Source organism: Aplysia californica, unplaced genomic scaffold (genome assembly GCF_000002075.1).
Source record: "Aplysia californica isolate F4 #8 unplaced genomic scaffold, AplCal3.0 scaffold00004, whole genome shotgun sequence".
NCBI lineage: Eukaryota > Metazoa > Mollusca > Gastropoda > Aplysiida > Aplysiidae > Aplysia > Aplysia californica.
In genome coordinates this window covers 1,622,290-1,636,557 of record NW_004797274.1, presented here as the reverse complement: position 1 = coordinate 1,636,557, position 14,268 = coordinate 1,622,290, and the positions used below count along the sequence as shown (strand labels likewise).

The window sequence follows — 14,268 nt, the reverse complement described above, 5'->3', positions numbered from 1 at the left end:
TCTCTCTCTCTCTCTCTCTTTCTCTCTCTCTCTCTCTCTCTCACTATTTTACACCCCAATCGACACAATTTAGATCATTAAGGAGGCGGGCTTCCAACCCTGTCTGCCAGGGCCAACCCTGTCCGAGGAGAGGGATGCAACACCCCAGCAGAAAGACCGAGATACTCGTTTAAAATCTTTTCCCTTTCGGAATCGAACTTTGGTCTCCTGCATGCGAGAGTGAAGCACTTAGTCACTAGGCCTACACCACAGACGCCGGTATGCCTGACATGACGTTACAACCTTAGCACCCTTCCTAAAAAAACAACCCCCCTCCCCACCCAAAAAAACCCCACAAAACAACAACAAAAACAAAACAACAGAAACAAAACAAAACAAACAAATCAACAAAACAAAAAACAAACGAAACAAAACAACAACGACCAAGAATAGACCGCGACAATAAATTCCAGGTTGGGATAATTTGACATGCCTATTGTTCTAGCCACCTTGTCGAAGAGGTTAACTTTTACTCAGTGAGGACGCGCATTCTGGTCTTTCGACAACAAAGAAAGACGAGCTTTGGGGCACTTTAAAAAGAAGCATAACTTACTTATTCTTACAGCTTTTTCAATTTTGTTTTCTTTATCTGAAACTTAAAAACGAAGAAAGGCAACAACATGGATACTTTGAAATTATTATGCTATTTTTCGGTTCTGATTTGTGTTGAGGTTGATGGTTATAATAATAACAATTGTATTTATATTGTCTCTCTTAAGCACAAGACGGCTATCCCGAAAAATGCTGTTTTCAGAAAATCGAAGGTAAAAGTAACGTTTTTGGACCCCTGTTCAGTTTCTTTAAAAGACAAGAAGAGTTTTCTTTATAATCAAACAGTCATATACACACCAATGAGACCAAACTTCTCCTATTATAGGACAGGGCAATACCCACTTTTGGTGCAGGTCAAGATTTCTGGAAACCCCCTAAATCTGGGTTTGCCCGCTTGTCCTTTAAAACAATCATATTATTTATATCCTAGCACATTCACGCCCTACAGCATGCCCTATGCTCTTTGCAACTAGAGCTATTCTTACCCCACCAAATATTAGAACACTCAGAAACATTCTCGGCTTCCCGGGCAGCATGCAGCCGCTCTTTCGTCAAATTTTATCGAATTTTTGTTTTTCGGCTCAACATCTTTTATGTCCATTTAAAAACATATTTCCATCTGGGTTTTAAAAAACAAAAACAAAACAACCTCAAACAAAACCTTGATAAAAGGCACAAAAAATATATAATTTTGCAATTTTCAAACGACTCTTGAGTTTTGGAAATTACCTAACTTTGTCGGCCATTTACTCGCTACTTTTACCCCTGAAACCAGGCACCTCCACCTCCTTCAATCGCAAATATTATTATCTCGACTTCTATTCAAGATAGAGTATTTTTTCATCGGAAGGTAGAAAAATGAACAAGCCTTAAGATGATATCAATGACGCCACATGGCCAAAAATTGACGAGCGGCTGATTCTACAACGTTGGTGACACTTTTGGTCCGCTGATAGGGCATTATGTGTCCGCTACATCCTTAAAGACTTAACATCAACCCATTTCGGACACACCCATGCGTACCCTGCCAGCCCTTGTCTAATCAATGGCTTCAATTATTATGTCAGTCCAGCTGCCAATTTCGTATAATAGGAATCGCATATTTTTGGAAAATGCACTTAACTCTATTTCCCTAGTTCTCCCAACTGTTAATAAGCAATCGATATAAATGTTTCTTTTTTTAAACAGTGTTTAACGGTGCTTGCAATGTCATATGAGCGCGCGGGACACACCAAACATTTTCAATTGGTAGGAAATTTTGAATTTTGCCTACTCTTATCGTAACGTGCGCAACTTGCACACCGGACACCGAGATTTTTCGCCCTTGTCCGAGAAGGCTAGATGTAGATCTTTCCTATCAGAAGATCAGGAGTGTGGCTGAAAGACAGCAGTAAGAAGGAGCCAAGGAGTAGCAGCAGTATAAAGGCTGCAGAAAAAGTCAGGAGTCCAATGGAGGGGGCAAAGGAGGTGGGGTGGGGGAAGAAAGTGGAGAAGAAAGCCGACGACAGAATATTGCAAGGAGACAATTTTTAGAGAAGAAACATTTTCGGTCGCTACCCGGATTCGAACCCGGGACCTTTAAATGAGAGGCGAACACCTTAACCTCTAGGCTACGAGACCCATCTGAAATAGATTTAGGCGGAGGTATTTGAATATAGATCTGAGTGATATGGGCGTCAAGTGTCACGTCTCTATGGATCAAAAATTAGTATGGAAACTTACAAAACGAGCTTCTTTAAAAAGCTCCAGGCATTTTTCAACAGTTGCCTGTAAAAATATAACAACCCTAAATTTAATTGGCCTTACTCAATAAGAAAGGATCACAATCACGGTAGCAAAAAACCCCCTCATCAACAGAAAATAGATAAAGAAATCAGAACAAGAAAATGGAAGTGGATTGAACATAAAAAAAAGAAAGGAAGACCTAAAAGCACTTGAATGAGGGATTTAGGTTCGGATCTAAAAGACATAAATAAACAATAAATTAATTATATTCTTTATTGATCCCAGATAGAAGGACAATTTGGTTTATAATGGCAAACATCATACATACATAACTTCATAATTATAGATACATACATACATAATTATACAAACACATACATATACATAAACAAAAGCACGATACTACGTGTACACCAATACAGAACAATTTCATAACCGTGCCATTGCTGGTCGCCATTATGCAGTGCCCTGATTGTTGCGTTAGGGTTGTCGTGTCTTGACCAAGGATACACCCTGGTGACCACCCATCTGATCCCTGTGTCACCGACGCTTGCCTGACTTTATTCTTGAGTCTAAACTCACTACTCATTTAGCCACTGGAGCTCCAAATGAATATATGATAAATTTTCAATTCAACACAGCCTCCACCATTATTTTTGCTTGAGTTTTTTTGTGTCTTTTTATCTTCGATGTGTCTAAGCTATGTATGTATAGTATAAGGTTTTACGGCGCTCGCAACTGCTAAGATCATATGAGCGCGCATTCGATGTGTCTACAGTGATGACGATGACGGTCATGATGAACATGGACATCTTGTTAGTTTTTGTAAGTGTTTTACGACGCTCGCAACTGCATAAGTTCATATGAGCGCGCGGGACACATTAAACATTTTCAGTTGGTAGGAAATTTTGAATTTTGCCCGGGTGGCGGCCTCTTATCGAGTTTAGACAATCAAGGGATCTTTAACGTGCGCAACTTGCACATGGGCCCTCCGAGATTTTTCGCCCTTGTCCGAGAAGGCTAGGTGTAGATCTTTCCTACCAGAAGATCAGGGGTGTGGCTGAAAGACAGCAGTAAGAAGACGCCAAGGAGTAGCAGTAGAAAGGCTGTAGAAAGAATCAGTAGCCCAGAGGAGGGGGGCAAAGGAGATGAGGGAGTGGGGGTAGAAAAAGGAGACGAAAGCAGACGATAGAACATTGCTAGAGAGCAGGAAAGGAGGTGAAAGGAGACAAATTTAGAGAAGAAAATTGTTCGGTCACTACCCGGATTTGAACCCAGGACCTGTGAATGAGAGGCCAACACCTTAACCTCTAGGCAACGAGAGCCCCCATGGACATCTAAGATTAGAACGTTTGATTAAATACGAATAACTACTTGTAAAACCGAGTCTGAAGTATTGTTTCTGCTGTAAAGCAATGATGAGGATGATGAACATGAACATCTAAGATTAGAACATCTGATTGAATGTGAATACCTGCTCGTCCAAGTCTGAAGTTTTTTCTGCCGTAAAGCGATGATGATGATGATGATGATGATTTGTACATCGTGTATTTTCCTCTTGAAATTAAAATGTTTTCGAAGATGGATTTATTGCCCAATGGTAAAAGTAAAAGTACAGACGAGCAAAGGCATGAGAAGAGGTATCTCAATAGAAACATGTAAAAAGATAATATAATTGATGTACATAATTGTAAAATACAGTACACTTCAGGATGGTTCAGTCATCTATCTCAGACTAAAAATACAGTTCTAAAACTGTCGCTTACAACAGTCACACAGCCATGTCTTTGGTGGTGATTTAGAGAGTGGGATGTCCGGTGTACAAAGGATGGGAACATTTTAAAGAGCATTCTCTATATCCAAACAATATAATAAGATGTTTTCATTCCGCCTTTTAAAGGCTGATCGACGTTACGGCACATTTCATGATTTTGTGTGAGGGAAAAACAAACAAAAAACAAAAACTCCACCCCCCAAAAAAAACCCCCAACCCCCTCCAAACCCCCTCCCCCCCAAACCCCCCCCCCCCAAAAAAAAAAAAAAAAACCCCACCACCATTGTTTGACGCTGGTCTCTTTAAAGTTATGAATGCTTCTAAACATGGTTGTGTGGAAATTAAAATATTATTTCCCACACAGCCATGTTTAGAAGCCGATTGGTAAAATTAAAGAAATTGAAATAAAATGTTTCCGCACCTTAAACAGAAACCCTACCATAGAGAAGTTGGCCTACCATACAAAACCATCTCCTCTCCACGCTCAACGGGAGCAGAGGATGAAAAAGTAAAAAAATGAAGGAAAATTAAACAGAAACCTACAAAACGCACCAAGACGCACCCAGAGTGAAAGTATCCCCTCCGTTCAACCCAAAATACGCTTTCACGTGTAGCAAAAAGCAAGCAAGTCTGATCTATGTGATCTGATTCAGCTGGTCATCTCGTTTCAAGGATTCGAAATATATTCAGCAAAAATCTTTTTTTTCCGAAAGGGTGTCTATGAAACTTGGTCAGGATGTCTATAGAAGCAAGCCCAGGTAGGCAATCTGTGATGATTAGCACAGCGTGGAGCAATAACATTATCTTAACCAGTTCATGTCAAAATACTACGGACATTGTCGAGCTTACATTAAGATAGATTATACAAATCTAGATCTAAACTGCCAATATAGCAGCACAGGCACTATAAATAGATTCCTTATTTCATTTTACCATAAGCGTGTTTTTATTTTTGCGCATATTATAAATTTAGTAATTTAATTTAAAGCACCATGATTACGTGTGGGTTATTCCACTTTTTGAAAACGATTACACTTCTTCAGTTGTCTGTGCTATTGTTTGCAAAGCCTCAAGGAATATTTTGTCCAATTTCCGATTCTAAATGTTGGAAAAAATGTAGATCTAGAATCTAGATCTAGGTACAATTGTTCAAAGATTTTTAACTGTTTTCTAGTTGTCTTTTTTCTCTGAGGAAAATTTTTGCTTTCTGACCTTTATTTGAACAGTTTGCTAACGTTATGATTTGTTTCATACAGTATTTCTTGGTTGTGTTGATCAGCTTTGTGATACAAGGTTAGTCCAGAAAATGTATCATAACATCTATTTTCACTGAAATTTAAAAAAAGCTTCTTTGCCCTCAAAATATAGAAATTCGGTGGAGTCGGCTTAAATTAAAATTTTAATATGTGGGACTGTCGGATTTTCTACGGTTTAGGCCGGGTTTTCGGTTTAGAAAGGTTGCTCAAATAGAAATGAAAAGGTCGAGGACTTTTAAAAAAAATGTCTTTCAGTTCATCGTTGTTTTTCGGATTAACCTTGTTCGATTTAAGCTAATCTCACAGCATACATTATAAAATAGGTCGAATCTCATCCGTCATTTTTATTCCCATGGACAGGTACAGACTTCCAGCTGAGCGAGAAAGAATTAGAGGAACTGCAGAACATCAAGATTCAAACAGGCCTCTCGGACAGTACAGTGGAAATTAAAGGACCCCAGGATACTAGTGTAGGCCTACGCATGAACGAATAATTACGTGACTCCAGGCTTGACACCATAATAAGTTTACATGAATTTGCTTCTTCAGCACATGGCGCTAATTTTACGATACATGATATGATAATATGGGCGGATAATATTATTATGACGCACGGCGACAAATTTATACGCAGAGAGATTTATATGTAGTCACACACACACACACACACACACACACACACACACACACACACACACACACACACACACACACACACACACACACACACACACACTCACACACACACACACACATACACACACATACACATATATACATATATATATAATATATTATGTATATATGTATACATATTAATCTATTATATAATGTAAGTGTATTATTATATTATATTTAGACTTATTAGGCTTACACATATCTTTACTCTACTTAGTTATAATTCTGGATACACCAGGGCATTTTATAGATCTGTTATTGTGCTTCTTCTACCTACATAATAACCCCCCCCCCTCCCTTTCAGCCATTAAAAAACATTTAAAAGCTGAAAAAAAAACAGGAAAGAAAGTTCAACAATACTTTCCATGTTACTAGAAAACCTACAGACATTTGAACTTCAAGAATTTATCTTTTGTTCAAAACATATAGTAACTTTTACAGTACCAAGTCTACGATCTGCTTGTATAAAAAAGTAAATGTATGAAAACGTAAAGAACAGCAAAGCGTTTTGATTCCTCTCCAAGCCGTTTTTATGTTTCTTCAGAATAAACATGTCGTCAAGAAGAAATCTTGGATCGGGCCGCCCATTCCAAGTAAGTCTTTATCATATCAAAATAGAAAAAACTCTCTGGGGGTTTAATATTTTGAAACCTGGAGAAGTTTTATCAAATTAATGTTTGGTTGCTTGCAACAACATCAATAACATTCCACCAGTCATGCATACACCAAACTGGCGTCTGTGGTTTAGCGATTCGGCGATTCGCTGTCGCATGCAGGAAACCCGTCTTCGATTCCTGAGTGAGGACAATTTTCATCGAGTATCTGCTCAGTCTTTCTGATGGGATGTTGTATTCCTCTCAACCCGGGTTGGCCCTGACAGCAGGGTCGGAAGCCCACATCCTAAATGATCTACATGTAAATGGTGCCGATGGAGGCGTAAAAACGGATACATTAAAGAAAAGCATACACCAAGTAATCACGGACAAGTACAAGGAGACTGAAAAAGGCTCTATTTATTGACCCCCCCCCCCCCACAAAAAAACCCCCAACAACAACCCCCAAACAACAACAACAAGAAGAAAATTTTTTAAATAAAACAACAACCTTGTAACAGTGCACCCAGCTCTACCAGATTTACCTGTACTGGAAAGGCAATCTGAAATTGTCCTTGACTTTGATGAGTGATGATGATTAGTGGCAATACAAGTTCATCTAGATCTAGCAGGTTTTTCTAAACGTTTGTTTCGACTTTTTCGTTCGTACATGCAATGTTGAAAGGTTTCAGTTTCAGTTCTGCCGCGTCACTAGGAAGACTTCACACCGTGGGAAGCAACCGATGTGTTATTGTGGGTTTCAGGTTATTTATTGGGTTTTATCTAGTTTAATCTGATTTGTTGTTGTTTGGGCTGGTCTTATTTAATTATATAGAAATTTTGGTATCATTTTACAATCCATCACAAGCACACTCACATTTACAGAAACGCGCGCTCGCGAACACACACACACACACACACACACACACACACACACACACACACACACACATACACAGCAGATATATCGTGGAGTAGCAGCTTGAGTATCGCAACTCGAGATTTTGGCGAACATCAATTTTTGGCGTATTGTCCCATGGCACTGGGAAGGGCACATGCCCTGCAAAAACCCAGAGTTGATTATTCTGTGAAAACATACGTCAAATTGAAACTCCAGGTATTATTGTTGGATGAAGAGGTGAAAAATACGTTTTTTTTGCACCTCCTGTATAATCTTAAAACACCCAAGTTATGACACTTGCGTTGCTACCGTGTGGTGTATGTCACGAAAGAGATAGATAGATAGATAGAGAGAGAGAGAGAGAGAGAGAGAGAGAGAGAGAGAGAGAGAGAGAGAGAGATTACATTTACGATATCTTTCCATCTTTATACTGGCGGATACAGACTTGTTCTACTTCTTGTGTTAGAGCATCGCCGATCTGATATATTAATATACATAGTATAGTATTGTATAGCTTGGTTCCTGGGGCCATTGCAAGTGTTTGTAACGCTCCATCCCTCGCAACCTTAGAAAGTTACAAAGTTCTTTCTAAAAGTTTTGGCAGTTTTCAGTTACTAAGACCATGAGGTCAGATACCAAATCGGGTGAATCAAAATCGCCAGACTATTCGGAGTCGTTATCAAGATACTCTAACGATTGCGTTCGAAAAAGCATGAGATGTTGTTGAACTCGTAACTTTTGTCGCCAAAACTAGCTACGAGTTTGTTCTTGTCTCTAGAATTTAACTCTATTGTATATGCATTGAGATTAACTGCTTTTGTTTCTGTCCATCTGATTTCTGCTTGGCATGTAAAAAGAGGATAGGGATGCAATGGGGAGATATGTTCCGCCCACTGGAGGTCGGCCACTCTCTGTACAAGGTAAAAACCCACAGCTTGGCAAGTAGAAGTAAGGCTTACCTTTTCTATTTTTTTGTCGTTCTGACGGCGCATTCATTTCCCACAAGCCATTACGTCCCAATTTATCTTCTGAATCCGTCTCTCTCCCTCTGTCTGCACATACACGTATCCCTCTCTCTGCCTTTGCCTCCAACCCTTCTCTGTTTCTTTTTCTCTTTCTACTCTGCTGTATCTCTTATTTTATGTTCTCTCTCTGGGTACGTCTCTCTCTGTATCCGTATATTTATTATTCTCTGTCTCTGTCTCTGTCTCTGTCTCTGTCTCTCTGTCTCTCTCTCTGTCTCTGTCTCTCTCTCTCTCTCTCTCTCTCTCTCTCTCTCTCTCTCTCTCTCTCTCTTCATTCATTTTTCTCACTCCTACTCCTTCGTCTCTTTCCTTTTCAGAATTCTCATTCTCTGTGCTCTCGATCCTTGTTAACTTTGTTCTAATTTTGTTAGTTGATATTTCTCTTCGTCTTGCCGTACGGGAGTCTCTGCCAACATGTAATCCTCTTTTTCCTATCTATAATTAGATTCTGTCCTTATCTAGTTTCATTATTTTCCCCATTTATCGGACACACAATAAAATATTTCATGTGGAATATTATATTACATTTTTAGTCAATTGTTATTCTGTTATTCAACCATTCCAGGTCATTCTGCGAACCCCCTTCCAAAAGAAAACAAAAACAAAAACAAAAGCGAAACAATTCAAACCAAATAAAAACCAAACCAAAACAACATCACAAAACAAAAATGGAAAACAAACAAAGAAACAACCAAGCAAACAAACAAATACGAAGGCAATAAAAAAAAGGAATCAAACATATAAAACAAAACCAATTATCTAAATCAATATATTACATTGTTTGATTGTTTGTTTGGTTTTCATTGACTACAGACTACGCTGGTCCGGGACCAGATCTGTATACGCCAAACATTGACGCCGTGGTGAGGCGAGGACCCCTGTTCACACTGGGAGAAAGACTGGAGACAACAATTCGCAAAAGTGAGGCCTTACGATGGTCAAGAAAAAGTCTTGCGCTAGCTGTTGTTTAAAAAAAAATCTATCTGTCGTGTTATTGCCTGTCTATCAGAAAATCTGACATCTTTATAGTCTTTTTTCTTTTCTTTTTAAGATCTACTTAAATTGATCTCATCTTGAATGCAGCATTTCACTTACTGCGCCACATAATGTAATCACCGGCTCACTTTTCCGTTCATTCATTCATTCATTTATTCATTCATTCATTCCACACCAGCATCTGCCGTGCAGTGGTTAGACTCTTTGCTGTTGTACAAAGAAGACCAGAGTTCGATTCCCGTGTAGATATCACTTTTTATTGAATACCTCGGTCTTTCTGATTGGACGTAGTATCACCCTCAGCTTGGATTGGCCCTGGAAGGCTGGGTCGATGGGGGTGTAAAAATGGAGTTACTGGCATCTTCTTAGAGCTTGTAAAGTATCCATCTATCTTGAATAGAAGTCGAGATTTTTTAGACTGAAGGAGGTGGGGATGGCTGATTTCAGAGATAAAGATAGCGAGAAAATGGTCGCCAAAGTTTGGTGACTTCCAAAGCCTGAGAGTCGATGGAAGCTGAAAATTTACGTTTTACGTGCCTTTAATCGACGATTTTCCAGTAAAATCCACACTGAAATGTGCTGTTAAGGTGTTATGCCACCCCCACCCTCGCCCCAAAAGAAAGAAAAAAGAAAAAAAATCAATAAAAATCACCATAAAGGTGAAAAAATGCCGGCTTCTTTGATTTAAAAATGTTTTGACAAGTGCCCGATTTCACCATGACGCTTCACAAATCTATTCCACAATATTTACTTACTCAGGCACGTACTGCACTCATTCACTTGTGTACTCAAATCCCCAACTTCCTCTTTAACTCGCTCACTAATCAGCTTTTGTCTTCTTCCTTCACTTTATCCTTCTTTGACTCAGCCATTGCTCCAATTAAGTGGGTGATTGGCGGGTTCTCTGATGTGGTTTGCTCCTTCTTTCCTGACCCTGACAAACATACTTATATATCGTTCTTGTCTCTCCTCCTTTTTTGTATTTGTTCCTATCTTGTAACACCTCTTATCTTCAGCACTTATATGACCTATTTGTGTTGCAAGTACGTAAAACGCTGTCTAAAACTAAAACTAAAGTTTCAATTAACAAACCATTTATGTTTTCTCACCCTCCCAACAGAAACTCCTGCTCCCAACAAGTACAACACATGCGGAACTTTGGACTGGAAGAAATGTAAAAGGATCACAATAAAAACGAACAAGTACCCGCCAGATAATAGCGATAAAAGTGAGTAGCCATGCAAAAGACAACCGAACTGGAACTTAAAAATTTCAGAAACCTTCTTCTAGTCAAAATTCATACTATTAAAAAAAAGTTCTTTCTCATGGTCTTCGCATATCACTCTGAAAACAAAAGTGAATGGATTCCCCGTGTACGATTGACGGATTTGTGTAGTTGTTGTTTTTGTTGTTTTTCGATTTGTTCGTTTTTATTTTATTTTTACTCTTCTGATAGGCAAAACGAGATATGAAAATTACGTTGAATCTCATGCGAACAAGGAGATTGGTTATAGGCTACATGTAATTAGTTTGTGCGGTAAACATCTTTCTTCTCTATTAAAGTGTATTTTCCAAAACTTGTTGCTTTTCAAAACGTGGTTTACATAATACACTTACCCCAAGCTATAAAACAGAACCATAATAATAATAAAAAGATAATAATACTAGTAGCAATACAACTATTAATAATAATGATAATAATAATGATAATAACAATAATTTATTGCCCGTCGATATCTGGCAATGACCAATGCATCCACAGAGGAGAATATTTCTCAAGCGAAATAGAAGCATTTAAGGTTAAATTGACTTTTGCCTTCTGCTATTGCCATTGTCTCTGGCAGAGACAAGTGGGCCGCATTTTGAGAATTCAGAAGCACAACTTCCACTTGTGGATTTGCGCAGGTTGCGAGCTTCTCGCTTGGTTTCAAAACAAAGTGAACGCAATAATAATTGATTATTCCACAGGGATATCACTGGCAGCCCATCATGGTGATTTTCCGTTTAGTTGTTGTAGCTTCAGTTTAACTATATGTTTGCGTGGAGTCATGCGAACTGTCGTTTTTCGTGTCAAGTCATTTTGGTGGCACGAGTTACTGACCTCTGCCGTCAGAAAGCAGTCGACTGGCCTTGATTCTACGCATTGCTTAATTTAGGAAGACATCGTTCTCGTTGACCTTTTTTTCCTTTTCAAAGGTAGATGTTTTTTTACGCCCCCATCGGTACAATTCAGGTCCTCTAGAAGGCGGGGTTGGAACCCTGCCAATCAGGGAAAACCCGGACTTGATCTTGGATTGTTGGGAATTCTCAAGGCTCTCCACCCAATTCGCCAGTTTCTTTCGGAGATGGACGTTGGATTCGAAGATTTCTCAAATAATAATTTAGAATGAAAGGGTAGTTTAACCTGTATAAAACATCACAATGGCTAACTCAAAATTACTTTTACTTTACTTAGTTTTAGAATAGGCATCATTGCAGGCGGCACAATGCCATAGTTGCTCCTCCCTCCTCTCCAGGATCCATGAAAGGGTCTGCCTGCTGATTGTGCCAGTTAACAGCTGGTTAACCCAACAGCAGACACAAAATTAATAATAAATGAATAAAAAGTGAAACTAAACTCGAACAAAAAAGTCAAGGAACAAAAATTCAAAGAAAGATTACTGAAGAACAGTTCAACCGAATTTATTCATTTTTTCACAAAATATGCTTTCGACTCTTTAGATTAAGTGTGAAAAATTCCAGATTTCAACAACAACGCGAAGTTTATGTAAAATGAGTTTAAGTCACATTAGTCGGATTTCAAAAGTCTGAACAGCCAAAGTTCTTCATGAACATTGTCAATAGTGGATGTAGCCACTTCGTTTGATCAAAAACTCGGCACACCGTCGATGCATGGACAGGACATGCCTTCGGAGAACTTGTTGGGGTAGGTTCTGCACTCCTGGACGAAGTAGCCCAAGAGTTGTTGACGGTTTTGTGCTGGAGGGTGGTTGTCCCTTATCCACCGGTCAATAGTCAATGTGATCCCAAATGTTCTCTGTTGGGTTCAAATCCGGACTACAAGCCGGTCAGTCCATGCAGGTGACAGCTCGTTGCTGCAGGAACTCCCCCACGACGCGTGCGCGATATGGCGTGGCGTTGCCGTCGTGCAGTACATCCTGGGGTCCAATCTGCTTCAGGAGAGGAACAGCAAAGGGACGCAGGATTTCGTCCCTATACCTAGCCGAGGTCAAATTGCCCTGTATATGGTACACGGGGTCCTGTGGTGAGCTGAGAAGCCTCCCTATACCAGAACGGACCCTGCAAAGTAGGGCGCCACCTGTTGGATGCACTCAGCGTGGAACAGCTCTCCTCGGAGTCTTCAGACGTGGGCTGGCCTGTCTGGGTGCAGCAAGTTGAATCGGGATTCGTCCGAGAAGACTACCTGGTCCCACTGACAATGTGTCCACTGTTATTGGCGAGCAGGCCACGCCTGCGAGCTGCTTTGTTGGGCGGCGTGTGCCTTGGGCGCCTGGCAGGGACACAAGAAGCTAACCTGGCTCTACGGATACGGTTCCTTACCGTCTCCTCGCTCTCGTGGACATTGGCTGTCACCTGTAGTTGGTCCCTGATGCCATTTTCAGTGGTGGTTCGTGACGTCACGGCCTGTTTGACGATGAACCGGTCGACGCTGTTGTTGGTCAAACGGGGCAATCCTGATCGAGGCCTGTCCGGGAGCCTTCCGGTAGCTCGCCATCGTTCTAGCAGCCTCTATGTGACTGATGGAGACACCCCAAATCGATGTGCAACAACTGGGAACGCGGAGCCAGGGCTTGTGAGATATTGAAGTTTGAATTTGACAGGTGAAAACACAAGCAGTTCCTTGACTTTTTTTTGGCGAGTTTATATGTCTTTAATTGCTAAACATTACAAGGGTTGGTAAACCTCAGTTGCTGTTTCTTGATGATAAAACATACTTTTGTTGGTCCTGTCTTCTAATTCTATGGAATGTTTTGAGCATTTCAAAACTCCATGCTATAGCAAGCCCCTTCTGGCGATTTTCCTATGACAAAAGGCCAACATATGACATCAAAGGCGTGCTATAAATGGAGACATGAAGTCCATTAGCATTTATGTTTGAAAAAGACGATCTCTTTGGTTGGACTATACAATTAAACGAACTACTGTATCACCCCATAATATTGAAATATCTGTACACTCATCTACCCCACTACTCCTCTGTCTCTCCTCATCTCTCATTCCCCAACCAACAACATCCCCCACTTATCCCAACCCCTCGCAATTCCCCTCAATCCCCCATTCCCCAAACCATAACCAACCCCTTACTATTGCCCCATCCCCTCCTATTCCCACCTCATCCCACCCCCCACCCCCAGTTGCCCACAGAGTAAGAAGTACCGACACCTCAGTGAATACATCATGGGCTATGTTACTACCACTGCTGTACCCATAACGAGCACTATAAGTTATGCTGGTGGAAGAACTTTACTTCAAAAGATTTGATCTAATGTTTTTAAAAAAACAACACATTTGTAAATTTTTATGGGTTTTGTTCTTTTGCACGCGCCATGTGTAATCATAGTAGGTTAATTACAACTGACTACTTTTTGCTTTTTATTTGTTGGTCTTATTTCTGCACATTTAGATGTCTTTTCAAAAATCGCTGAAGGTAGGTAATTGGGTTTTCTTGACTCAGCCCAACAAGTTCAAGTAGCTGAGGGGGGGAACA

The 14,268-nt window shown here is 40.1% G+C and overlaps 1 protein-coding gene and 1 non-coding gene across 2 annotated transcripts in view; one reads left to right on the top strand and one right to left on the bottom strand.

Moving 5' to 3' along the window:
- The window catches only part of LOC101847848, a 121,518-nt gene that overhangs the window by 4,922 nt on the left and 102,328 nt on the right, over nt 1–14,268 (bottom strand). The window lies entirely within an intron of this gene.
- LOC101862384 (proteoglycan 4) overlaps nt 4,698–14,268 on the top strand; it is a gene marked incomplete in the record, with an annotated part of 144,199 nt that continues 134,628 nt past the window's right edge. Inside the window, 6 exon segments of the mRNA XM_005089291.3 lie at nt 4,698–4,848; nt 5,707–5,816; nt 6,569–6,617; nt 8,376–8,438; nt 9,357–9,464; nt 10,660–10,767. Coding sequence (XP_005089348.2) covers nt 4,827–4,848; nt 5,707–5,816; nt 6,569–6,617; nt 8,376–8,438; nt 9,357–9,464; nt 10,660–10,767 — 460 coding nt within the window.